This window comes from Cheilinus undulatus, linkage group 14 (assembly GCF_018320785.1).
Source record: "Cheilinus undulatus linkage group 14, ASM1832078v1, whole genome shotgun sequence".
Lineage (NCBI taxonomy): Eukaryota > Metazoa > Chordata > Actinopteri > Labriformes > Labridae > Cheilinus > Cheilinus undulatus.
Window position 1 is genome coordinate 6,132,040 of NC_054878.1, and position 27,139 is coordinate 6,159,178.

General features: G+C 37.7%; 1 protein-coding gene across 3 annotated transcripts in view; it reads left to right on the forward strand.

Annotated features, from left to right (window-relative positions):
* fynb (FYN proto-oncogene, Src family tyrosine kinase b) overlaps window positions 1–26,657 on the forward strand; it is a 156,396-nt gene extending 129,739 nt beyond the window's left edge. For 2 of the 3 annotated variants that reach the window (XM_041804577.1, XM_041804578.1), the window contains 6 exons: window positions 4,817–4,981; window positions 8,759–8,938; window positions 14,508–14,584; window positions 17,101–17,254; window positions 20,393–20,524; window positions 22,304–26,657. In XM_041804577.1, coding sequence (XP_041660511.1) covers window positions 4,817–4,981; window positions 8,759–8,938; window positions 14,508–14,584; window positions 17,101–17,254; window positions 20,393–20,524; window positions 22,304–22,512 — 917 coding nt within the window. In that variant the 3' untranslated portion in view covers window positions 22,513–26,657. Of the gene's footprint in view, window positions 1–4,816; window positions 4,982–5,305; window positions 5,462–8,758; window positions 8,939–14,507; window positions 14,585–17,100; window positions 17,255–20,392; window positions 20,525–22,303 lie in introns of all 3 variants that reach the window. The other variant, XM_041804579.1, reaches the window with a different exon arrangement.
* Window positions 26,658–27,139: the final 482 nt, after the last annotated feature.

Genomic DNA, 27,139 nt, shown 5'->3' on the forward strand with positions numbered 1-27,139 from the left:
TGCATTAATCATGTGGTTTATCTCTTGTGTCAGAAATGAAAATGTGGATCAATAAGAGCAAAAATGTCATATAAAGCAGGAGATTCACCCATCAGTGGACTTTAGGTAAAATCAATCATAGACTATCAATCTTGAGTCTGGGTCAGCCCGGCTCTATGAGTAACTCTGATATATGAGTCAGATGTGATTCTCTGTCCTGATTATGCCTCCTACAGATTTGTTCTTTATCACCAGCCCGTCTCACATACAGAGGAGGATATTTTTCCCATCACGCTCCAGTTGTCACATTGACGTATCGATCGTTGTCCTAAAATCATCACCATTGATTTTCTGTATGTGTTTGTGTCATGGCACATTAACCATCCTCTACATTTTATCAGATCTGCAGACGACGTATGGAGGCGACACCCGTCTCTGTAGATAACCTTGACTCTTTTCAGGGCTTCTGCTTTCACCGCTCTCTGCTTTCTTCAGCGTTTCACAGCTTTAAAGAGCTCAAGAGCATTTCTGACATTCTGTAAAGAAGTTTTTCTTTATGATCAGCTGAAAGAGAAATCTCAATACCAGCCACCTTCAAAATAAAATGATGTTTAAAGGGAACAGAAAGCCTGCTCTATATGTGAAGAAAACTGGAGAATTAATGGACATTAAATCATCCGCTTATGCATTAAAGTTACATCGAGTTTTTTTCTGCCTCATGACTCAGTTTAGTTTGTCAAACTGTAAACTTTGGGGTCAAAACTGTAGTCCAGGGTTTCATTTTATTTTTATAGATATACATTTTGACATGACAAAAGCATCTTTCAAATTTTCTCACAGCAGAAACATTTTAGTTTTTACCTCAGAGAACTATGGTGGCCCAAACAGTCAAAGTCAAAACAATTTCAAGAAACACATTTTGTGAAACAAGAACAATTGAAACATGAAAAGCATTTTAACAAAATACACATTTTTTGTAGTCAACATAACACAAAAATTTTTGTGATTCATGAAAATGTTTGTGCGTTTGAAAAAATGGGTTAATGTTTCACAAAAATGTTTACATGGCTCATTAAGTTTGTTTTCCCCTCGTGAAGAGTAATTTTGGAATTTACAAAAATATTTCAGTTTTTCGTAAACTTTTTTTGGTTTGTTAAATTTTTCTATTAAACATTTTCATGACATTACATTCAAATTTTAGATTCCACAATAAAAATGTGTTTGAAGGGGAGCAGGTGGCCTGGTGGTTAAAGGCACTCCCCATGTACGCAGGCAGCCCGGGTTCAAATCTGGCCTGAGGCCCTTTACCGCATGTCTCTCCCAAACTCTTGACCCTGTTTCCAACTCTATCCACTGTCCTCCTCTATCTAATAAAGGCACAAAAATGCCCAAAAAATAAATCTTTATAAAAACAAAATGTGTTTGAAGAAATGCTTTAGTGTTGGCAATAGTCTTTGTGTTTTACGAGATTGTTTCAGTTTCTTTAAAAATATTTTGGTATTCCGTTTTCATATTTCATTAAATGTTATTTTGTTTAAATATATATATATAGAGAGAGAGAGAGAGAGAGAGAGAGAGAGAGAGAGAGAGGGAGAGTTTCTTGTAACCCCCCAAAAACTCTTTGTGTCATGAAAATGTTTTTGTGTTTCACAGAACTATTTTTTGTTTCATGAATATTTTTTTGAAGTAATACATTGTTCCATGAAAATGTATTTGTTCTGTTTCACAGAAATATTTCATATATCATAAAAATATTATTGTATTTTATTTTTTTTAAAAAGTGTTATTCATGAAAATGTTTTTCCGTTCCATGAAAATATTTTTGTGTTCCATTATTTTTTTAATGAAAATATTTTTGTGCTTCATGAAAATGTTTTTGTGTTTCATGAAAATGTTTTTGTGTTCCCTTATTTTTTAATGAAAATATTTTTGTGTTTCATGAAAATATTTTTGTGTTTCATGAAAATATTTTTGTGTTTCATGAAAATGTTTTCGTGTTTCATGAAAATGTTTTTGTGTTCCCTTATTTTTTTAATGAAAATATTTTTGTGTTTCATGAAAATATTTTTGTGTTTCATGAAAATATTTTTGTGTTTCATGAAAATGTTTTTGTGTTTCATGAAAATATTTCTGTGTTTCATGAAAATGTTTTTGTGTTTCATGAAAATATTTTTTTGTTTCATGAAAATATTTTTGTGTTTCATGAAAATGTTTTTGTGTTTTATGAAAATGTTTTTTGTTTCATGAACATATTTTTGTGTTTCATAAAAATGTTTTTGTGTTTCATGAAAATGTTTTTGTGATCCATTATTTTTTTTAATGAAAATATTTTTGTGTTTCATGGAAATGTTTTTGTGTTTCATGAAAATGTTTATCTGTTCCATGAAAATATTTTTGTGGTTCATAAAAATGTTTTTGTTATCCATTATTTTTTTTAATGAAAATATTTTTGTGTTTCTGAAATTATTTTTTCCCAGTGAAATATTTTGAAATATTTTTGTGTTTTATAAAAAATGTTTTGTAGTTTCACAGAAATATTTTGTGTTCCATGAACATTTTTTCTTGCACATTGGAGAATGCATTTACCCCGCATTTTTTTTGTGATACACAAAAATGCTTTTTTTTGCAAAATATTTTCATTTCACCAAAAAATGTGTTTTATGATACACAATTTTTTTTTTAGATTCTTCTATTTACAAAATATGTTTGTTTGTTTTTTTGTTTGTTTGTTTGTTTGTTTTTTTGCAGTTGACCTTTTGGGCTACCATAGAAACCATGGTTTTCCCTATCCAAAGAGTCTCCTTTAGTTGTTTGTTTTAATGAAGAAGCGAGGCGAGCTTGTTAGATGAAATGTAGTTTAAAGGATGTTGCAGCAACAGAAACCCTGGAGTTAACAGATTTATCTCCTGATAAAAAGTAAACAATGATGTGAAATAAATGGATCAGAGTCTGATCAGAGAAAAAACATCAATCATTGATGCGTCCATGCCTTTCTAGGAAACACTGTCTGTTTTGAAGCATGCTGCGTGGATACAGTCCACATATTGACCGTTTTTATGACAGCCAGTGGCGTGAACATGAAGCCATATCGATGTGAGAGTGCAGCTGCTGAGGCTGCAGGCAGGAGGCACAGATGGACTCTGATGACCACAGAGCTGGATGAACAGCCTCATGGGTCAGACGCAGACCTTTATCTCATCTTTACTGCTCCGTGCAAACAACCCGAGCCTTATCACTGACAGCGAGGAGGGAGGGGGTCACTTTGACTAGGCAGTATTAGAAAGAGGGGGGCTAAACTGGCACAGACATGGACATACAAATAGTAACAGAACCCAAATCCACTGCCTGAATCAATGATGGGAAAACACAAGAACCTCCTCCAGAGAAAAAGAAACGTTTGAGGACACGGACGACATGTTGAAGAGAAATCAGCCAATAGAGGAGCAGCTGGAGAAGCACTCTGCTGCCTAAACAAGGCTGTTAATGCCTCTCATGGTGCTTAAAGTCCCTGAGCTACATCTTTATGTTTGACCACAGCCGTATAGGAACATTACCCAGAGGAGTGACCGCCTCTGAGAGATCCCTTTACATAAATAACTGTCATTATCGTAAAAGAAGGCGAGTCATAGAGGCACTCACTCAAAATGATCCATGTTCACCCTAAATGATCGGTATAGAGTCATTACTTTTTCTAGGATCTGCATGGCAGTTTTTATCCTTACATGAGACACTTGAAGGATAAGGCCACAGGAGAGAAAATGTCAATGCCATCAACAACTTTTTAACACAATTTCTACTTAAAACATGAATGCAAAGCTGCATTTCACCTTCTGAGTTTGGACGGAATTGCAATTTGCAGACAGATTTAGAAATGTAGTCAGTACAATGCTAATTTTAAAGCAGTTACTTAGTATGGGAAACAAGATTTTTTAAGAGGTAAAGAATCTAAAAATCAAGTTAATCTTCATGTCTGAAACTCCTGGTACCTTGTCATCTTTTTCTTTCCTTGTTCTTTGTCCTTGTCAAAAAGAACAACAGAAGAAAATACAAAAAAAAACAGGGGAAAACAGCATGCAGTGTTAAACTGCATCATGCCGCATTGCATTGCATTATCCGTGGGCTTCTAGGATACAACAATAGGTATCAAGATATGTAATCAAGCTTATTTCATCCATCCCTAATGCTAGCTTGCATTGCATGCTATAAGGATAGACTTTTGCATTGTTAAAAACTTGTATATTTTGAAAAAACAATTCCAAATAAACTGCAAGATGCTACATGAAATACACATATTAGACTGAGATAAATGCTGCAAATCCAGATTTCACTGGGAGACAAGGAAGGTAATTTATGGTTTTAATAGTAAAGTCTGATTTCAGAGAAGATTTTAACTAAGTCTAGTCAAGACTGGATAAAGCAGTTGAATGTGGGTGTCTATTGGGAGTTAGCAGCAGGGCTAACTGAGTTCTGCTGCCAATTAAATTAAAACAGTGGATGCTTTAAATGCAGGAATAAGGTGGTTGGTAAAAATGTAGCAGAAGTCGAGAATGGGACTCAATAACTCCTTCAGTAAATTCCTACCAGCTTTTCATTTGCAGACCTCAGACTGATTTGATGATCAGTGAGCATCATAGAGAGAACATTATGCTGATTCCTGCTGGAAACACCTGTCTAAAGGAATGTTTTCTTAGCTTTTTTAATGACTCTGCTCTTTGTTGTCTTTGTCTCAGGTTGTCCTGTTGCTTTGAGTCTCCCTCTTGTCTGCAGAAATCTCCGCTAACTCTTTCCAAATCTCTCTCTTTGCTCTTATTTGTGCATCACTGCACCGCCTGTGCAGACCGAGCCGCCGGGCTCTGCTGCCGCTTGGTGGTTCCCTGCCACAAAGGGATGCCCCGCCTCGCCGACCTGTCTGTCAAAACCAAAGATGTGTGGGAGATCCCACGGGAGTCTCTACAGCTCATCAAGCGCCTTGGGAACGGGCAGTTTGGGGAGGTCTGGATGGGTATGGATCCAGAAACCTGCGGTAGACGTGGACTTCATGGAGGAGGCCGCACTGAGCGAGCAGAGACGCCAGACTGAGCCCAAATCACAGACAATTAATCTGGCCTGGAGGAGGGGAGAGGACGATAATATGGGACGAGAAATTTTCATAATCTCAGAGCCAGAGAAATGACTCTCCCTTCCCTTCCAAAATCCTGAGTAAAACCATCCAGTGTTAGTCAGGAGACTCTGCTCTAACAGTGTAAAGATGGCCGCCTCCATGTGCCTCACTGCATGCTCCTCTAACCCGTAGTTAACCCCGTGCCTTCCCTTCCCCTCCCTGTAGAGAGTGCGGATGGTTTGTGCTATCATTTAACGGGCGTGTGTGTGAACTACATCCCTGACACTATGGGCTTGAGTCACGATGCCTGGGAGATCAGCAGAGACACTCTAGAGTTGGAAGTAAAGCTGGGGACGGGATGTTTTGCTGATGTGTTTTACGGTAAGAAGACCCTCCCCAAAGAGCACACTTTTAAAGCCCACCTTATCTGTTATCAGGAAACCAAACAGCTTTCATTTATTCTCTGTTATTTCCAGAGAGTTTTTGTTTCGCAACTATTAAATAACGCCAAAAATTATAAGTCCCACAAGCAATATTACATTTTTATTTTTTCAGGACATAATCAATGGTTTTAAATTCCAAAAGTGGTTAAAAACAGAAAAGTAGAGTACAGAATAAGTGCATTCTCGAGCAGTGCATCATATTTATTATTTATAAAGTGTGCTGCAATAACATCACAGTTGTTTGCAAATAGTCTTTGCAGTGGTCACTCATGCAAAATCAGGACTCTTGTATGTCAGTTAAGGGCAACAGACCAGCTGATATAAACACAGGATGGGATGTTGTAATGGAGCCTGAGCAGAGCACTTAAATACACACTAGTAGCCATTTTTCCCCACTTCTGCATGTCCAAGTACAGTCTTTAAAATGTAATAGCATCAGTAATGTTTTTAAACCCTCTCTGCTTTCACATAGAAGCTTTTTTAGAAACAGCATGAACAGACCAAAGAGAGGGATAACAATTCGGCGGGTCTCACTGCTCCGCTGCTCTTACTGTAGAAGCTAACTTTTCTCTTCATGTGTTTTATGGTGCAAGCTTCTTCCTCTTCTTAGTTGGTTGTTTAACACAGGTTAGCCAGTACTTACAGGTCAGGTTCAGACGTATTTATTGTGAGCCTGTGCAGACTGAACTGTGACCTCCATGAAATTTCAAGACAAATACACCCAGGGCTTAACTTAAATTTTTAATTCACCAGCCACTGTGGCTACTAGTTTTCCAAAGTGACTTGCCATTCTGAATTCCAGTGCTGCAAAATAATAAAATAATCCAAGTAAATTTAATTTAACCATAGTAAAATTTGCCATAAATAAGGAAATTAATGTTCAGTAAATCATTAAATTGCAGAGATATTTGTAAAAATGACACATGTTGCTTGCCTAGCTGGTTAAGGGGGATCCTGTGTAATATTCTTTCTGGGGCCCCTAAACCCCTAGCTACACCCCTGTAGCATGCTAAATCTACATGAAATAGATTTGCAAGCCTTTGAAATGTAAATAAACACTGTACTTGGAGCTTTAAAATATTTTCAACTGGCACACAAAGTTTTTGGTCTGATAAAGTGGGTGCAGATCTAACACTTTGCATTTATTTTGGGGAAAAATTACCCTCTTTATGTGCAGAAGAAGCCTCTTTATACTAAGCATCTAAGCTCTAACAGCAGAGTTAGAATAAAATGTCACCAAAAAATTCAGCCCACTAAAGAGGCAAGTGTCGCTGTACTACCTGCCAAAGCTGAAATCCACCTGTGTTTGGCAGGTTTGTGGGCACTGATGTCGAGCCCTGCTTACACCCCTATTGTGTAGTGCACATTTTGTTTACAGAAAGTTAGAAAACTTGATGTGCCGGTATTGGTGGCCTTTGTGATATACACTGTGAGCCTCTTGCAAATTATCCTGGTTTCACGTGCAGCACAAACTCAAAAAAGTTTAGTGTGAAGTTAAAAACAACATATGAAGAGTAGTTTTTATTGGACAGAGCGTGGGCGTAGCACAAGGGGATAAATGGTACTGATCACCCAGGCCCACAGTAGGGAGGGGCCCTGCAACGAAAAGTGTGTTATTTATTTTTTCCTTAGGAATAAGTATTATTTTTGAATCAAAAGCAACTAACAGACTGAAAATTGTATCAAACAGAGTGAAATAAAATACTGGGGGGCCCTGCTCCTCCCTCAAACATTAACCACTGTAAAAATATTGCTCATAAATCCAGAAATGATGGTTCAAAATACATTTAAATCGCAAAATATCTGTAAAAATGATGCAACATTTGTTGCTTGGCTAGCCAGTTGGGGGGCGCTGTGTAATATCCTTTCTGGGGCCCTAAATCCCTAGCTACGCCCCTGTAACAGAGTCCTCAATTCAAGACAAAAGCAGTGAGCCTGTTCACTACTCAGCCTAGAAATGCCTAGTGGGGGTCAGCTTGGGCAGTTGAACTTATCAGAGAATAATCATGGTCCATCACAAGTATGCAGCACAAAAAACGTGTGTGATACAGCAACAGAACGGCAGCTTCCTGTCGTAGTCCCCACCATAGACGAGCAGTCTGTTGCGTAACATGCACGGCCAAAAATAAGTCAAAATGACTATAATGGCTGTCAGGTTTTAAAACCGTTACCAATATTTAAAGTAATCCAAGACTTCAAGTGAAAAATATACATAGTATTTATTTTTACATTAACATGGACATTCCAGTGCAAAACTTCTATAAAATTTGTAGCTTTAAAACTCATGAACAGTTTCCTAATTACTCCTAATTCCAATAATTTTACCCCATGACTTTTATATGATCACAAACTTCCTCATTTTGTGTGGGTCAATCCTGGATGTACTTCACAACACATGGGTGAGTATCCTTATCCCATCCCAGCTGGACTCACACCGAGGCGAGGGCTTTACCCCGATGACACCCAGTCTCTAGGATCCTATTACCTCCGCCTTCAGCGGGTGGCCGTCATCTGCTCGCCCCTGACTCCCAGAAAAGTCTGCACAGCTGCATCATTAAAGAAGCCAGCTCTGATTTATGAGCGTTCCCTTAAATGAATCCCCCAAACCCAGAAAACATGTGTACTCTGAATGTTAGCTGACGTGTCTGTCTGCCCTTTGGGCCCCCACTAATATTCCTGCATCCATTACTGTCACAGAATGAGATGAATGGAGTTCTTCTTTATTGGAGTGATTACAGTGATCCGTATCTTATTATGGCGGAGCTGGAGGATGTTTCCTGCCGGTGTCAGAGCCTTTCTGTGTGGCAGTAAATGGCATGGATCCAGAGAGGAGCTTACATGCATGCGTTTGTTAATCATCCTACAAAGGATTATCTGCTCCTGTGTCGGAGTACTGTGGCTCCAAAAGCCCAGCAGGATCCCTCTCCTGGATGTTAAAAGCCATTTTAAATCGAGGTCCACTCTAAATCTCCCACCCATTTAATTATCCTTCATCAGACTCATGAGAATCACAGCTGAGCTTGTTCTCATCGTCTCCTGGTCTCATTCTGTGCTGCATGTTTACCTCAATGTCGTTTCAAAGTGAGACTCTCCACCATTGTCTGACTCTGGGATATCAATCATCTCCTCAGGTTAGACAGCTGGGATGTCAAGTCTCACTTTGAAACGCTGGGATTTAAATATGAACCGGTCTTCCAGCTGAACTGACACCTGCGTGTGTGTGTATGTGTACCAGGAACGTGGAACGGCACCACTAAGGTGGCGGTGAAGACTCTGAAGCCTGGCACCATGTCCCCCGAGTCGTTCCTGGAGGAGGCTCAGATCATGAAGAAGCTCCGCCATGACAAGCTGGTGCAGCTGTACGCCGTGGTGTCTGAGGAGCCCATCTACATCGTCACAGAGTACATGGGCAAAGGTATAAACACAAGCATCTCCATATGTGCACATCTCTAACTGAAGCCCACTTTGACGTGCAAAAATCCTGACACTACAGTCCTGAAATTTTCCTGAATACACCATTTCCCTACCTGGATATATCAGGACAGGAAGCTCAAATGTTTTTATTTTGAAGTGCTGTGTGAAGTTTCATGTTTCTCCTTAACAAAATGGGCAGTTGAAGTAAAAACATGAAAAATAGAAGCAAATTTCATGCTTCACGTTTCACAGATGCACAACAAAAAAAGAAAGAACAGATTAAACTAAACTGCTGGATGGTAAAATCACAAAGTTTCCTCTACCCGCAGCTACAGGTAGTTTCTATCAGGGACCTAACTGATTGTAGAGAAAATAAGAAACACACAGAATTGTCCTTTAAGGGTCTTGGGCAGTGGCAGTGATACAGACCCAACAAACAAGTTTCCGCACTTTGCCTTCATCAGCTTTTTTTACAAAGGAAGTTCAATCTTTCACAATAAAATTTTTCACATCATTAAACACCTAAATAGGCTGCTCTTGAAATGGCAAAACAGTTCAAACCATTAAAAAGGACTAAAGTTAAAACAAATCATTGTACAGCTCAAATTTACATGAAATTAGCATTTCTAGCATTTTATAAGGTGTAAAATGATGACAGTGGCCAGGAAAATAGTGAAGCAAACCTAACTGCACTGAGATAACAGCTGTTTCTCTAAGGCATGTAAAATACTACAGTGTGCATAAAATCAAATATATATTTCTGGCCTAAATGGCTCCACCAGAGAAAATGAACACCGATACATCAACACAGGTCATACAAAGTGCAATAAAAAGTATTTAAAAGGAAAAGTATTTTTAGTTTTTGTCAGGGAGACTAAAATGTCTGTGTTTTACTGTGAGACATTTAAAATCCAGTATAATTCTCCACTGTGCAAATTCTTTTTTCGGTGTATTCTATTTAGTTTACTTTATTTGTTTTATTTTATTTTATTACCTATTTATTACTTAATTTTATTATTTATTGTTTTATTGTATTTTATTTAATTCTGTTTCATTTTTGTATTTTTTAGTCTTTTATTTTATTACACTTTATTTTATTATTTGTTTGATTTTATTTTTCCTACATTTTATTATACACTCTTTGTTATTTTATCTTATTCTATCTCATTTTTTATTTTCTTATTTTATTTTATACTATTTTATTTTTATTTCACCATATCATAATATTATATTAAATTATATTATATATTATATAATTTTATTCAGCTTAATTTAATTATTGTTGTTTTAATTTTATCATTTTATTTATTCTGATATTTATTTTTATTTTATTTAATTTTATTTTTTTAATTTATCATTTTAGTATTCTTATTTTATTGTTTCATTGTATTTAATGTGGTTTTATTTCATTCTTTATTTTAGAGTTATTATTTATTTTCTTATTTCCTGATTTTTATTTTATTATTTTATCATGTTTTATTTTATTATTTTATTTTAATTTATTATATTTTATAGTTTTTATTCTATTTCATTTTTTAGTATTTAATTGCACATATGGAAAAGGGGAGAAAAAAAAGAATAGAAAAAGAAATACAATACATGTAGTGCATGAATGTTGGAATTCAACAGTAACTAAAGAAATGTGCAGGAGCAGCCAAAGAAACCCATACGAGCTTGTCTAGTGGCCCTCCTAATGTGTACAACTGAACAGTCAAATAATCAATAAAAATTTTATGAATCAATAAAATACAGATAATTAAAAGAAGGAAAAATGTGATAAAATTACTAATTATAGCAGAAGACAAGTAAGATGAGGGTTTGCTTATCTGATCCAACAAAAATGATTTGCTTTGTTCCTTGAATGAAGTAGCAGTCAGTAAAATGTTCCAGTGGTGAGGTCATTAAAAAAAAAAAAAAAAGACTGGAAGCAAAGTTGTCCTAAGAATGCTGGATGAAGATTATTGGCTGACCTAGTTTTGTTGTAATTGATATGGGAATTAAACCAAAATGAAAACAGACTGGGAATACATTGTGAACAGGTTTGAAAAGAAATAAGATCATCGATCAGAAGACCATAGATCTATCTTAGACCATGTCTAAGAAGGATATATAAGACCATGCATCCTGCCTAAATTCACAGCTGATGGAGGGAAAATGAGAGTTTATTAGGCTGAAAAGTTTCTGTGTGAAGTTTCTTTAAAGAAAATGATGAAATAATCCCCAAATCTACAGCATGATTTAATCTAATGGACAAACAATAATAACCAATAACTTTGACAGAGCCATACATAAACTCATGAATCTAGATTATGGTACAAACTCCACATCTGCATAACCCACTTTCTGTGAAACACAGCCAGTCTGCTCTGCCTCAGTGCGTCACACTGCCTCATGATAACGTGCACAGATGGCACAGATAATGCACGATACCTGATATTAACCATGAGGGAATTAAAGTGGGACACTTACTGAAACCTGCTCTGTTAGAAGCAGAGCACCGGTCACGCACTGTAGCAGAACCAAACAGAGCAGAGGAGGAGAGAAAACAGGTCTGTATGTGCAGAGAGGCATGAAACAACAATCAGTGTGACAAAACACTCCGGCAGTGAGTCAGAAAACAGCACAGGTAGAAATAAATGGAAGAGCAGGGGGAGGTAATGAAGTCTTTAATGAGGGGACTTCATGCTGACCAGTCACAGGACTGGTTTTCTTTACATGAAGTCCCAGCAGCTCCAGTATTAGGTTACACACTGGGGGGTATATTCTTTGTTTTGGTTTCTATAACTCACTTTATGCAAAAATGCTGACATGTGCACGATCAGCTGGATAAACGATTAAAGTCAGAGTCCAAACTAGTAACAGTCAATAAAACTAGTTCTTAATTTTGCAGTCCTGCTCCAAAACTCTGTCTATACTGTAATGCAGCCACCCACCACTAGTAGTCACTGTAGCTCCAGTTAAAGCCTGCAGCTGTGCTGCTTGAGTATGTAGTAGATTTTCTTGGGTGTCAGATGTACCTGGATTTGTATGCCTGCTAGTGAGCTTATGCAATAGTATGGATGAATATTTATATGACGCTGCAGTACGTTGTGATTGGCTTGTGTCAGTGTATTTATGGAAGCCAGATTTGTTGGTGTTGGATGCACCAACCAAACCAGAACAACACGAACCATCATGGAGAATTTTTACCGTTAACTTATAGGACTTAACGGTGGAAAACTACAAGGATTTCTTATTTCAGTGTTCCAGATACTGAAAATCTCAAGAAAACACATTGTATGCTTGCATGCTGGCACTGCACAATCAGTATAATCACAGTTGTCATGTAAGGCTGTGCAATAGCATAACCCCATAAAGGCTGTAAATTTTTGTCGTATTGAGTTGAATTTTAAAGGTTTACAAAAATGCAGGCAGAAATGCTTCAAAGTTTAAAATAGTTTCTTTATTGCACTTTGTAGAAGCACTTTCATACTTTTTTTTTGTATTAAGTTAATTTGAAAGCAGAAAGTACAAACTTCAGGTTTTGTACTTGTGGTTATTGATATCTGTATGTTTTGAGATGAGAAATACACACTTTAAAAGTAACAATATTCTCTGCGTTTTCCGTGATGATCAAGAAAGTAGACTTGTGATACCTTTTATGGATTATACCATAATCGCAATCACAAATCCCAGTCTTGTCCAGTATGATCGTAATCATACTTTAATACCAAGTCATGCAGTAAAATTGCATTTATATCAGTTTAGGGTTTCCATAATGCAGAGTTTAAGCAGACTGTGTTTGTCTATTGTTGTGACTTAGATGAAGATCAGAACACATTTGATGTCCAATTTATGCAGAAATCCAAGAAATCCCAAAGGGTTCACATACTTTTTCTTGCAACTGTAGATTAAAACTGACAAAAACTAAGTTTAGGTTTGGTCAAGATGACTTAAACTAGACTAAAATGTAATATGGTTTTAATTGGGCATTCTAAATCCATGGTATTTCTCTACTGGTAGTAAATCTGTCAGATAAACAATGCATCTGTAGCTCTTCTGCCTCTCAGCTGTAGAAAGCAGGGACCCCATGTTTGGCAGGGTGCAGAGAACACACCACCATGATTTGGTACCAATTTTAGGCAAGAAAATGAATTCTTGGACTAAAATTAAAGACTAAAATGTGAGGACTTTTAATGGACTAATACTAGACTAAAATGTCCTGAGTTTTTATCGACTAAAACTGGACTAAAACTCTAAAAGGTAGAAATGACTAAAATGAAACTAAAACTAAAAGACATTTCATCTAAAGACTAAGACGATGACTAAAATTAAAAATAGCTGCCAAAATTAACACTGCCATAATGACACACTGTACCTGTCTCTTTGTTAAGTCACATTTTGTTTCAAATAAGATAAAAACTTCAATATTCAGTGTTATAAAATTTGATTTGTTCAGAAACTTGGGTCACAGTCGCTCTTTCAGGACTTGGGGTTGGATCTTGAAGCAAGACCAGTTGAGAATCACCGGTTTAGACTGGATTGGCAGTGTAACTCTCATTTCAATAATCAATTTAAAAGTTAACACTAAAAATCATCAAGTACATCTCTTTGACTTTGAAAATGTGCTTAGAAATGCAGAATAATTGCATTTTTAGCATCTAGATACACCCAATTAATCACAAGTATTTGTTTAATTTCAACTATAAATCAAGCACCATAAAACTTAATTGTCTGAAAGCCCATCTGAGTAGGTCAGTCAGAAAAAATCTGTCAAATGCCACTGAGGTTACCATGCACATGAGCTGTTAAATACTGTTTTAATTTAGCCAGATTTAAATCATGAAAACAATTCAATACATTGAAAAACTGACAGACGCCTTTAGAGTTTACGGCATACATTTTTAAGACCTCATAGTTCACCTACATTAAATGTTTTACCTTCACAAAGAGACTTTGCATTTGTGCCTTTTACATCCGAGTGTATATTTAAACATGTTGCATGCAGGTTTGACTGAAATTGTTGTGATCAAAGCACAAAAAGTGTTTTTATCCCTCTCTAGTCACAATAATAAAACATGTTCTGGCCTTGTGGTGTGGTAAACCCTTTATTTTCAAAGAGCCTGAAATGTTTTTGGCTTTAAAAAGAATCCATAAAAAGAGAGGAACTCAGAAACCCCACAAGAATGAGCTGTGAACGCACATTAAACACCAGAAAACACAACAACGGACCTTTGATGTTCAGAGATGTCTGCATGCTGAGGCTGCTACATGGAGGTCAGAACATCGTGTCAGAGAGAGAAATGTGTTTTTAAAAAGCAGAGCCATTGTGATTTTGTTAAATGTCAGAGTATTTGTGGTGATCATAACGTTCACCACTCATGTAGTTATCCTCCAACCACCATTAAAGTGGAATTAAACAGAAAAATGACAAACTTTATGTCTCTAAATCATTCAGCTAACACGTTCTTTCTTGTGGTTCTTTCTGAGATACAAACAGTCCCCGTGGAGGGAAGCTCAGGAATGAGACATTCACTCTCAGTGTTTGTGTTCATGCACTGACTTCAGGCTTGTGTTTGTGTCTGCTGCAGGAAGCCTGCTGGACTTCTTAAAGGATGGAGAAGGACGAGGGCTGAAGCTGCCCAACCTGGTGGACATGGCTGCACAGGTAAACCTTTATTCAGAAATAGAATGGTAGAGTTCTGGTTCTCTTAAAGAACCGTAGAGAGGAGACTGTTCTCTTGTGACAGAAGATTTGTTACTCTTTGTTTACTTCAGCTGCAGAGATAAACAGATAAACTGGTCTTAAATAAGACATGGCGTTGTTTCTGTGGGCCCCTTTCTAGTTAAAAAAAAAATTCTGTTTTATTAAAGCAGGTTTCCTGCTTTCTTATTTGGTCCAAAGATGATCTGATCTAGATTAGAGAAGACAACCATGGGACAACTAACAATACAAAAATAGAAAAAGATACGATCAATATGATACAAAATGAAACAAAACAAAATGATGCCGTATGACACAAAACAGCGTGACATTTAACAATACAATACGTTACTTTATGTTACGCTACAATACTTAACGTTACTTTATGTTACGTTGAATTATGTTATGATACATTATGACCCAGCACATTACTTGGTGTCTGAATGTTTTTAAATCTGCAGTGAAAACTTTTAAATCCAAATTGTCTGAATGCCATTGCTTTAATTGATGACTTACAGTTGTTTCCTATCACTTCATTTGTACTGTATGAGTCTGAGTGCATTGTTTGATGAAACTGTGTATTGCTGCCATTCTTGGTCACCCTTGAAAAAGAGATCTGTTGATCTCAATGGAACAAACCTGGTTAAATAAAAGTTAATAAAATAAAATAATAAATAAAATAAATGATACGTTATGATATGATACATTACGATTTGATACGTTACGATATGATACGTTATATTATGATATGTAACGTTATGATACCTTACATTATGATACGTTACGATATGATATGATACGTTACATTATGATATGTTACGTTATATGTTAAATTTTGATGCGTTACGTTATGATATGTAACGTTATGATACGTAACGTTATGATACCTTACGTTTTGATATGATACGTAACAATATGATATGTTACATTGTGATATGTTACATTATGATACGTTACATTATGATACCTTGCGGTACAATACGTTTCAATATGATACATGACCTTGACCTTGACCTTGACATTATGACACTTTCGATACATTACGTAGCGAAACGTTATGATACGTTAAGATACAATACAATTTGAAACATTATGATATGACACAATATGTTACAATACTTTAAGTTACGATACGTTACGATACAACGCAATATGCAATGATCCGATATGATACAATTTGATACCCCTTCATTAAAGACTTCATTACCTCCCCCTGCTCTTCCATTTATTTTGATAATATAAGACACAGTACGATACCATATGTTACGATACAATATGTTACGATGCATTATGTTATGTTACAATACAATACGGTTTGATAAGTTAGAATATGGGATTCTCCTGGTTAAATAAAGGTTAAAAAAAATGTTCCAATACAATAAGCTAAGATACAATATATATCATGATATATATGTTACGATAAGTTATGATAAGATGTGATACATTATGATACGATACATTACAGTACGTTACGGTAGATTATGATATGATACAATTCGATACGTTACAATCTATACATTACAATATGTTACAATACGATCTATACGATATGATGTTAGGTTACAGTACGTTACGTTATGAGACATTGCGATACAAAACATTCCCATACGATACATTATGACACTTACGAAACATTACATTACGAAAGATATAATACGTTATGATACAATACAATTTGAAACGTTATGACATCATACTATATGATACGATGCATTACGTTCTGATATGTTACAATACGATGCAATATGTAATTATACAATGCTTTATGACATGATAAGATTTGATACGTTACAATTCAATAAGATTACAGTTTGATATGCCACGATACACTGTGTTGTGTTCAGATACGATACATTACAATTTGATATGATACATTATGATTCAATATGACACGTTACAATACAATACGATTTGATATGATATATATGTCATGATACATACGTTACAGTAAGGTACAATAAGATGTGATACATTATGATACGTTACAATCTGATACATTACAATACATCATGATAAGATCTATACGATACTATAAGATATGTTTTGTTACGATGCATTACGGCACGATATGTTTCAATACATAACGTTATGTTACAGTAGGATTCGATATGTTATGATACAATACAATGCAGTACAATATGATATGATACAAAACCATATAATAGGATTTGATATAAAATGAAACAGAATGAAGCAATACAGCATGATATGGTAACAAATTGATACTTTTGATTGGCTTCATCTACCAGAAATCTTTATAATAACACAGCTAAAGCCTGTTTTTTAGATACTCTCCAGAGTTCGTCACACCAGTCTGTAATTTGGATAGCAAAGTGTAAATATGGTGTTGTTTTAAAACATTTGCCTTCCTCTGTAAAATCAGAGAGAAATAAAAGTTATCCCTATATTTCGGCAGAAAAGGCTGTGTCGATGTTGTTTTGAGTGCTGATGCAGCTCTTACTCTCTGCTGTGCTCTCCAGGTTGCAGCAGGCATGGCCTACATCGAGAGGATGAACTACATCCACAGAGACCTCCGCTCGGCCAACATCCTGGTGGGAGATAATCTGGTGTGTAAGATCGCTGACTTCGGCCTGGCCAGGCTGATCGAAGACAACGAGTACACCGCTCGGCAAGGTGGGCCCTCAACTCTCCTCCTCTACCACTGACACGTACATATGTTATATGTTATATGCACATATTTGATGCTCCCACCCACACGCTCACATTCTGCATGACTGCAGAAGGTCACGGAGGGAATTCTCTCAGAGGGCTGCAAACATATGCAGCACGCCCACAATGAAGAGGAATAGTTAGCTTTGAAGCTCCAAATACTGGCTAAATGTACCACAAAGCAAACTCCCCCTGCTGCACAGAGGTACAGAGTTTATAAGGAACATTAATGCAAATTAACTATGAGTATGTTTTCTTTATAAAAAGAGAGAGAGATTTTCACGGTGTCCATCCTTTCAACATCATCCAGTCCACACAGACACTGTGGGGTTTGTAGGAACAGTATCAGTGTTGACCATCACATTACAATGTCTAAATCAATCCAAATATGTCTAAACCTGTGTTGTATTTTTAAGTTGAGTCCTTTCATCACCTCAGATATTTCCAGTGGTTTTCAAAGCCAGAGAAATCCTTAATTTATATGGGTAGTTTGAAGATGATGTCATAACACACTAGTGAACGGGATCAGGAACTGACTTCTGCATAGAGGAGCATAATGAAAATGACAAAGTCTTGTCCTGTTTTTACAGCTGTGCCAATTAATCAATAAGAAAGAAACAAGGGCTTCTTTTGAGTCCTGAAAGTAGTGACACACTAAGGCAAAAAATGTTAAAGCTCATAGTGAAAGGGGGGGTGAATATTGACTAAGAGCCTCCTTGAAAGAACCGAGTCTGACAACGCCAATGTCTGTCCAGCTTTGCTCATCGTCTCGTACCTGTAAATCAATCTCATTTTAGAGCTCCAGATCATTCGCCACAGCTCGGAAATAAAAGCTGGTCTTTTTCATCTTCTACATGGCTCTTTATTTGGCACCAGTTTTACTTATTAATGTGTATTAAATATGACATGGACTGTCAAACAGGAGCCATGTCAGCCGGCTCATCTGCAGACAACTCAGCAGGGACTTAACCTACGAGATTTATTTCCTTTATTGTGTTTCACCATTTCAATTTAAAGTGTGTTTATGATGAAACAAGGGAGAAAAGCTGTTAAAGGGGTCCAGTCAGCATTTTTTGTCTCCCTTCATCTGGCTAGACTTGCAGGAGGAGGTCTGCAAAACTGAGTAATATGTGATATTGATTACCTCCATGCCAGGCAAATCACATTTTTGTAAAGTGAAGGGATCATAGCCAATGCATGTAGACATTTTGTGATGATAACTGCAGCATGCAGGTACACCTAGCACTTTAATATAATGACTTTCCTTTATTTCCATATGTTTATTTCAACTTGTATTATTCACTTCTTGCCCCTCATGTGACTTAAGATCATGTGAGTGCAAAAAAGCTGGAGCTGTAACAGGAAATACGACAATTCACACCATTTTTCCATACTAATACAGTCCAAACACCTCAAAACCCCATGCTGACTAAACATGCATGAACTGTTGCAACAGAGTGTATCAGAAGTTAACTGTGTTTGGACACCTTCAGACCAGGGGTTCTTAAATTTTTTAGCCCTTGACCCCCTAAAATAACAGCACTAGAGACTGAGGAGCATCATCATCCCTAGAGGTGGTTAAAGCGTGCAATGTTACACAAAGCATTGTGTTGAAATTTACATTTTAAGGAGTTTTTGTACACTGTACTAACATTTAAGCACAAATCTCACTTTATAACTGTGTTTTAATTTAAAATTAAAATCACCCTATATTATGACAGTATATTTTTCACAATAATGGATAAAACACACCACTTTAAAGCAGTTACATTTTCTATCTCTTGTCCTCTGAGACACTACTGTCGGTTAGGGCTGAACAATTTGGAAAAATAATCTAATTGGGATTTTTTTTCCTCAATATTACAGCATTTGATATGCGATTATTCCTTAAGTTCCTCATCTTATGTATTTTTACATATTTTCCAACAAACACAGCAATAAATCCTTCTATATTATAACCAACACAATATTAGATAAAACCAGGGCTGATTTTTTTTTTTCTAATTGTGAGTATTTTGATATGAATTCTTGTATTGAAGAGAATGATAACTTTTATGTCATCCTCATTTTTAATCAGAAAAATGTACCACAATGAAGAAAGTAGGATTTTTTGTAGACTATTCTAAAAAATGGGTCTGGAATGATTGCATGATATGTAAAGCATGATATCTATGCTGCAAAAAAAGTTTTAAATTGGTATTTTGACTCATATTTTAAAAACTTCTGCGATATGAAAATGTCAGCAGGCCATATTGCAATTTAATCTAATTTCCCAGCCCTGCTGTCGGTGTGTATGAATAACGGAAATTGAAGCTTGTCAAATGACACACCAGTCCCACGCCAGTGTGTTTTGGACGTTAGACTGTATGTGTTCATTTCAGACTGTGCAAGTGCAAACAAATGCATCATAAGAAAATCCATGGACCTGGAGAGAAATAGTTATCCTAAAGCTTCTATTTGCATTGTTCTGGATATGCATCTTCACAGTCGTGTATTTTTTTGCAGATATTTTATTTATTAGTTAAAAATCTGCTCTGCTAATCTACAAACACTTTGTAGAGGCATGACTGTCTCTGCAGGCACTCATAAATTCTTGTTGTAGGGAAGTGAGCGGCATAAATGCAATTTTAACTTTCTTTGGAAGGCAAACAAGTCGTCAAAGGTCACATCCCTGGAACATCTCACCAGTTAATCCAACACCAGTGAAACTGTCACACTGGGGCCTCTGTGTGTGTGTCGACACTGCTAGTAAACATTAGCTGACCTCAGTATGGATACTGAAACAGTATTAAATGATGATTGCACAGTGCACTGTGTCAGTTTGTTCTAATCAAAGGGTGGAGTAGCAGGGAATCACTCCCATGATTCCCCACTACCCTCTACATTATCTTTTGTTGTTGTTCTGATTGAGAGCTCCCAGGCTGCAGAATTTGAATACTGTTCTTATAAGTCAGAGCTTACCCAAGTCTACGCTTCTCTAATTTTACATTTGGAAAAAGTACTGCAGAAAAACCTGAGTAGGTGGCCCTTGAATTATTCACAGAGGATGAGTCAGTTGATGTTCAATCAGTTAACCCCCGTGTTTTTTCTGCTCTTCTAAAGGTGCGAAGTTTCCCATCAAGTGGACGGCCCCGGAGGCTGCGCTGTACGGGAAGTTCACCATCAAGTCAGACGTGTGGTCGTTCGGCATCCTGCTGACGGAGCTGGTCACCAAGGGTCGGGTGCCTTACCCAGGTGAGGATGGCGAAGGGTTAAAGTGACAGCAGAGATAGCTTTCACCTTGAGCTTCTCAGGAGAAAAGTCGATAAAGTGGCCTGATAAGACCAGACCTCCCTGTATGTTTCCAAAGCACACACAGCTCTTTCTATGACAACAGGCTGCTCCTCCTGATGTTTGTGGGACTAAAAGGTTCTTTAATGCTTGAGTAACCTTCTCTCCCTGCCAGAATGTGAGATAACCCTTAATTACCAGAGCTCGCCCGTGGGACAGCTTGAATTTCAGACACAGAGTGGAAGAGAAAGCATAGGGGGGGCACAGAGTGCACTCAGAGTGCAGCTCCACTCAGGGAGGGAAACACATGTTTGTCCAGATGGGGCTGGTGGGACGGCCAGGCTTCAGGGAGGAGGTGAGGGAGGTTAGCACACAGTCAGCACAGGGAGTAGCGCTATTCTAACAGATGCTTCAGCAGCCCTCTGAGGGTCTCTGACATCGGTCAGAGGGAGCCAAACTTTGGACTCAAGTAAAATCTATCCATCAGAAACCAGAGAAAAGATGTTTAAATAGCTGACAAAATGCCAGGTACAGTACATACAAAAGGTGATATAAGTTTTTTGAGTGTTATACAGAAACAGTGGTACATCAGTGTTTGGTGTTGGAGGAACTGTACGGGCAGTTTTGACCAGATCCGCCTTGTTTTCAAGTCCTGAGCCCTAATGAATATCTATGAAAACACTATAAATGCAGAGGCAGAGCCTGAAGTGTTGAATATCAGAGGTCAAGTGCAAATTTGAGAGTGTCTGAGGACATGATCACTCAGAAAAGTTTTGCTTATCAGGCAGTTATACAACCCAAATTCCAAAAAAGTTGGGGCGCTGTGAAAAATGTAAAAATAAACAGAATGGAGTCACATGCACACTCATAAACCCATATTTCATTCAAAATAGAACATAACATCCTCTTTAGTACTTAGGATATGGCATCTGTGTTTTCAGTTTCCAAATCTTGATTATTCTTACCACAGAACAGTTTTCCATTTTGCCTCAGTCCATTTTGAATAGCTTTGGCCCAGAGAGACGGCAGTGTCTCTGGATAGTGTTTGCATGATCCAGCTTTAACTTGTATTTGTGGATGGCACAGCCATCTGTGTTGACAGTGATTCCTGAAAGTGTTCCTGAGCCCATGCAGTGGTTTCCAGTACAGAATAGTGACTGTTTTAATGCATTGCAGCCCCAAGATCAAGGGCATCCAATGTTGACCTTTGGCCTTGTCCCTTGTGCACAGAGATTTCCCCAGAATCTCTGAATCTTTTTATGACGTTATGGGCTGGAGATGGACGGGCTATTCAAAGTCTTTGCAATTTTATGATGTGGAACATTTTTCTGAAATTGTTCTACGGTTTTCAGACACAGTTTTTCTCAAATTGGTGAACCTCTGCCTGCTGATCTTCCAGCTGTTTTTCATAAGTACCACTTATTTCTTCAACCTTTTGTTGCAGTGTAGCAACTTTTTTGAGACGTGTTGCTGCCAGCAAAATTCAAAGAGTTAATAACTTTCATGAAATGGTTGGTTTAAGAGACTTGACAATTGGGCGGCACGGTGGCGCAGGGGTTAGTACTGCTGCCTCACAGCAAGAAGGACCCTGGTTCCCTTACCGGTCAGGGCCTTTCTGTGCGGAGTTCTCCCCGTGCACGCGCGGGTCCTCTCCGAGTACTCTGGCTTCCTCCCACCTACAAAAACATGCTCATTGATCTGTTTAAGATTCACCTCTTCCCCTTATGCATGTTTCCTCTTCAGGCATGAACAACCGAGAGGTGCTGGAGCAGGTGGAGCGAGGCTACAGGATGCCCTGCCCCCAGGACTGCCCCATCTCTCTGCACGAGCTGATGCTGCAGTGCTGGAAGAAGGACGCCGAGGAGCGGCCTACCTTCGAGTACCTGCAGGCCTTCTTGGAGGACTACTTCACAGCCACCGAGCCTCAGTACCAGCCCGGGGACAACCTCTAAACCCCACTCCCTCCTCCCGCTCCGTGTAGGCTGGGACAGGACTGGCTGAATCAGTGCTGTTACACAAACTCTGGAGCCTTCCCAGCCTGGACTTTATTTTAAGGATCTGTACAGCTTCCTCAGCTCCACCAACAACCCCCTGAAAACACGACCCTCAGTCTCCGACACGCCCCCCAGTGTCTGAACTCTGCTAATGCAACGTTTAGGGAGGTGGAGAGGTGGGATGGAGGATGGACGGAGTGAGCTGGGGTTGTGAAAATGCAATGAAAATCCTGTATTCAATGTAAATAAGAAAGGCTTGTTTTAGTTTATTTGTTGCTTCTGTTTCAGATTTTATTTTCTCCTGCACAAATAATAATAATGACGATGAAGATGATAGAAACGATGAAGGAAGAGAATCATCAGGCACAGTGAGTCAGTCTGTGTATTTTACTGTTTTCTCATTCACAGATTCAGCTGGAAGCCTCAAGATTTTTATTTTGGATAGCTGTTAGAATATCACCCACCTATTTTTGCTCTGTCTCCAGCTCCCAGTTTTTAGTGTTCACAGGTTTCACGCAGCGACCGTTCTCTTCTGAAGTCCTGCTCAGGTGGGGCACTCAAACAGTGCCGGGGTGTTTTACAGTTGAATTTCGTACTCTGAGTTGTATCAACAGGGAATCAGACAAATTGACTTCATGCAGGTTTCTGATCGATCATCAGCTGAAAAAACGGTGGGCCAAATAGATCAACTACATTTAACATTGGCATTTAACCATGTCTTAGCGAGCCTCAGTGTTCTACATTACTACAGTGATATTAGCTTTGGGAACTGTGTGTGAAAATAATACCTTACCTTGGCCTGACCACACCTTTACTCTACAGTTTTTAAAGCTTTCAAAGTCAATGTAAAGGCAGGAATTAGTGCTACACAGGAAATCACAAAAATGCATGCAGTAACTCTTTTTTGGCTGGGTAGGAGCCACAAACAGCCAGATGTGTTTACTTCAGTCATTTAACATCCTCTGAAATGTTCCAGAGAGTCTGGCTGCAGACTGCAGATGCTTCCCCTCCTTGCAGAGCTCTGCTTTGAGACGCCAAATCTGTCAGAACAGAAACACATCCCAACAATGTCAAAATAAATTCTGATTAATCAACCAGTTAGGGTTAGGGTAAAGGTTAAGATAAGGGTTAGGATACCAAAAGTTAAAAACCTGACGTGCAAAACCTGATTACAAAATGTTTAATAAAGCTGAATAAACAGTCTGCTCACAGGAAAAATGGTTGTCCTCCATAAAAACACCATAACGCAGCTAACCTAGCAAAAACTAAAGCTAATAAAGCTGTGTAAGCTTCGTAGAGCAACATTTACATAATAAATCCAAAGCTAAGCTAGGTTATGCAGCTATGTAGATAATGTAGCTAAATTTAAAGCTAACAAGCTACATAAGCTACGTAGCTTACTTAGATTCCACTCAAATGGAAACAAATTTACTACATAAGCTGCAAAGCTTATGTAACTTATGTTTACAAACCTAAAACTAACAAAGCTACAATAGCTATGTAGATAATGTAGCTACATAACAAGTTAAAGCAAGGAAAGCTGTGTGAGCTACCAAGCTATGTAGCTTACATAGCGAAACCTAAAGCTAAGGAAGCTACATTGGCTTTGGAGATCACACAACTACATAAACAATGTAGCTAACAATAAAATCAAGTGAAGCTACGTTAGCCTCGTGGGTCATGTAGCTTGCATAGCTAAATCTAAAGCCAACAAAGCTATGTAAGCTACATAACTAGGGACAAAAGTCAGAAATTATCAATCTTTATAAGCTCTGTGCAGCATAGCAGCTCCATGCTCTGTAATGGAATTATGTTGATCTGCATCACCCCTGTTAAATAAACTAAATTATTTAACTCATTAACTACACTGGTTTTGCAGCTACATAGAAAATATAGCTAAAGTTTAAACAGATTAAGCTTTGTTAGCTAAAGCTTAAGCTAACAAAGCTACACAGGCTCATGTAGTAATGCTGACTGTGTAGCTAGCAAAGCTAGTTTAGCTTTAGCTAAAGCAAATAAAGCCACTGTTGGCATGACTGCCAGACATTGTTAATAAATAAAGTATTTTTAAAAGTATACAGTAAATCTTTTCTGAGCAAACGTTTTACCAGTAAATTACGTCCCTAAGAGCAGCTCTTTTATTCAAAGCTCTATTTGTCATTCATTTCAAGTAAAGGCAGTAAACTCAAACGTCTTTGTCCCACTTTGTCTCAGGTAAAGTTTCTGAACTCCTCTGACTGATAGCAGCCAGGAGGTACAAAAGAAGAAGAACTAAAACAGACTTAATAAGAAGTCACCAAATAAACAATGTCATAGCTTACATAGGTTAACATTACCAGGATCAAGATGCTACCTCTGTTAGCCTGTTAATGGCAAATTCTATTTTATGTTTGCATCAAGCTAACAAACTAAAATCTACTTATTGATCCATCTGTGAGAATTTAAGTCTCTGGCTTTAACTCAAACTGTAGTGAAATTATTGTTAGTGGCTTTCGAACAACAATTTCACTTTCAGGCATGGTTCATCAATATTCTATTAAAAAACAAGCTTTTTAAAAGTCTAATCTCGTGGTCAGATCTGGCTAAGCCTGTGTTCTAGTTTCACAAATCTGCTTCATGATGCATTTAGCCCTTTTATGTTAATCACATCTGAACTGCAGCAGTGTAAGATCATTTTGGGTTTATACTGTTGTAATAATGACTCACGGCATTGCTGAAAGAACTTTTTACACCTCCATGATAAGCTCTCATCTTAGCATTTGCTGTTATCCTGCAATAGCACGATGTCATAGGGTTAGGGTTATTATATGTCCCTGTATTTCAGCTGACAGTGTGAGAGCACAGCATAGCAGCAGCTCCATTCACACATACAGTTGGACATGCATTGCTGTGCTTCCTGCTGGCTCCACTGATCCCATTTTTGCATTTTCCCTTGATGTTCATAGTAAAGGCGAAATGTCAAAGAGCTTAATATATACATCGAATGAGCTCATGAAACTATTACTCAGAGACAGATAGACCAGTACTTTTCTGCCAAATAAATATGCTTTCTGCCCATCCTTGAATTTTTAATAAAGAAGAATAATCTGGAAAATATGCAACAGTAGCCCAGTATGAAAAATCATATTTCTCTCACAGGTTCAAGGTAGTTAAATGTCTATTAAAATGTTTTTAATCCTCAAAAAGATAACCTTATATCCCTCAGGAGTTTCACTATCCACTGTCTTTTCAGTCGATGATCATGAAGGAAGCGTTGGTGTGATTCATATTTGTCATGCAGTAGACTGATGTCCTCCTGACAACAGCGTTTAAACTTCACTGAGTGTGACATCAGAGGAAAATGGCTGCCTCTCAGTTATGTTACATTGGTGAGACTTCCTCAGACAAGCGTAATGCAGTCCTCCATCCACCGTCTTTAATTCTCCCAAAGCTTCCTCAGAGTTTGAGTTTCAGGTCGTAAGGAGAAAAGATCTCTACAAAGATATTCGTCACATTTTTGGATTCTCAGCATATCCCTCCTGTTGATTATTTTGAGAACCTCTGAGTGGAAGTGTTTCTGTGCCCCTGCCATGAGTGTTGTTTCTGTCAGTCTGAAGTGTGACGTTAATTTAAGAAGAGAGTATGTACGTGTTGTTGGGAGGCGTCTCCTCCACTCGAGCCTGCAGACCCGACCTGCAGCTGCACCTGGACCACCTGACCTCCTGAGTTATTCCTGCTTTACGTTCTTCTGACTGGGTTTATTCTATCAGTATTTGAGTCTTTGCTTTTGAGAGAGTTTGTTTTATTTAACCCTTTAAGTGATCCTTAAGAGTCAGCTGTACTGTACATTCAGAGGAGGTTTGAAGCCAAATCACACCACAGATCAGAAACAGAAGATTTCAGCCATTAAATTCATAAATAAATCCACTCAAACGGAGAAACATAAACAAGGTAAAAATGTCCAAGCTGATGGAAACTCCTCGTTGTCTGTTGTACAGCTAAAATGGTTTTACGTGTCGCTAACTTTCCTCCTTTATATCTTTTAATTTCCATTTTTTTAACATAACTTGTTTTGTTATTTCTGTGATTTGGCGTTTGAGATTCAGAAAAGAACAATAAAAACATTTTACACTCTTTTCAGGACTATTTCTTAACAAACGCTGGAGCTTGTCTGCACGCTTTTGTTTGTATATGTATATAAATAATCCATAAGATGATATTCCAACACTTCTAATCGCAAAAGAAAAATCTCTGCATGATCCATTTTTGTTTTAATCTGAGTGTAAAAAGCAGAAGGAGCTCAGCGATAACATAATCTGCTCCGTCACATAGATATACCATGTTTGACAGCATATACAGTCTCACCTAGATGAGCTAAATGGAATTCAGCCATCATCAGTGGCATGAATACACCTGAGCCTCATGACGTCTCACAGGTTCCTCTCTGCCAACAACCTGCAGGGGTCTAAAAAGGTGAGGAGTGTCTGCAGCAGGTGAGCTGGAGCTCTTGCAGAGAGACAGGACAGGTGAGAAACAGACACAGAGGAGACCACGGTTCTGAGGAAGCCTCAACAAGGACGAAAAAAATCATTTTCAAAAAATCAGG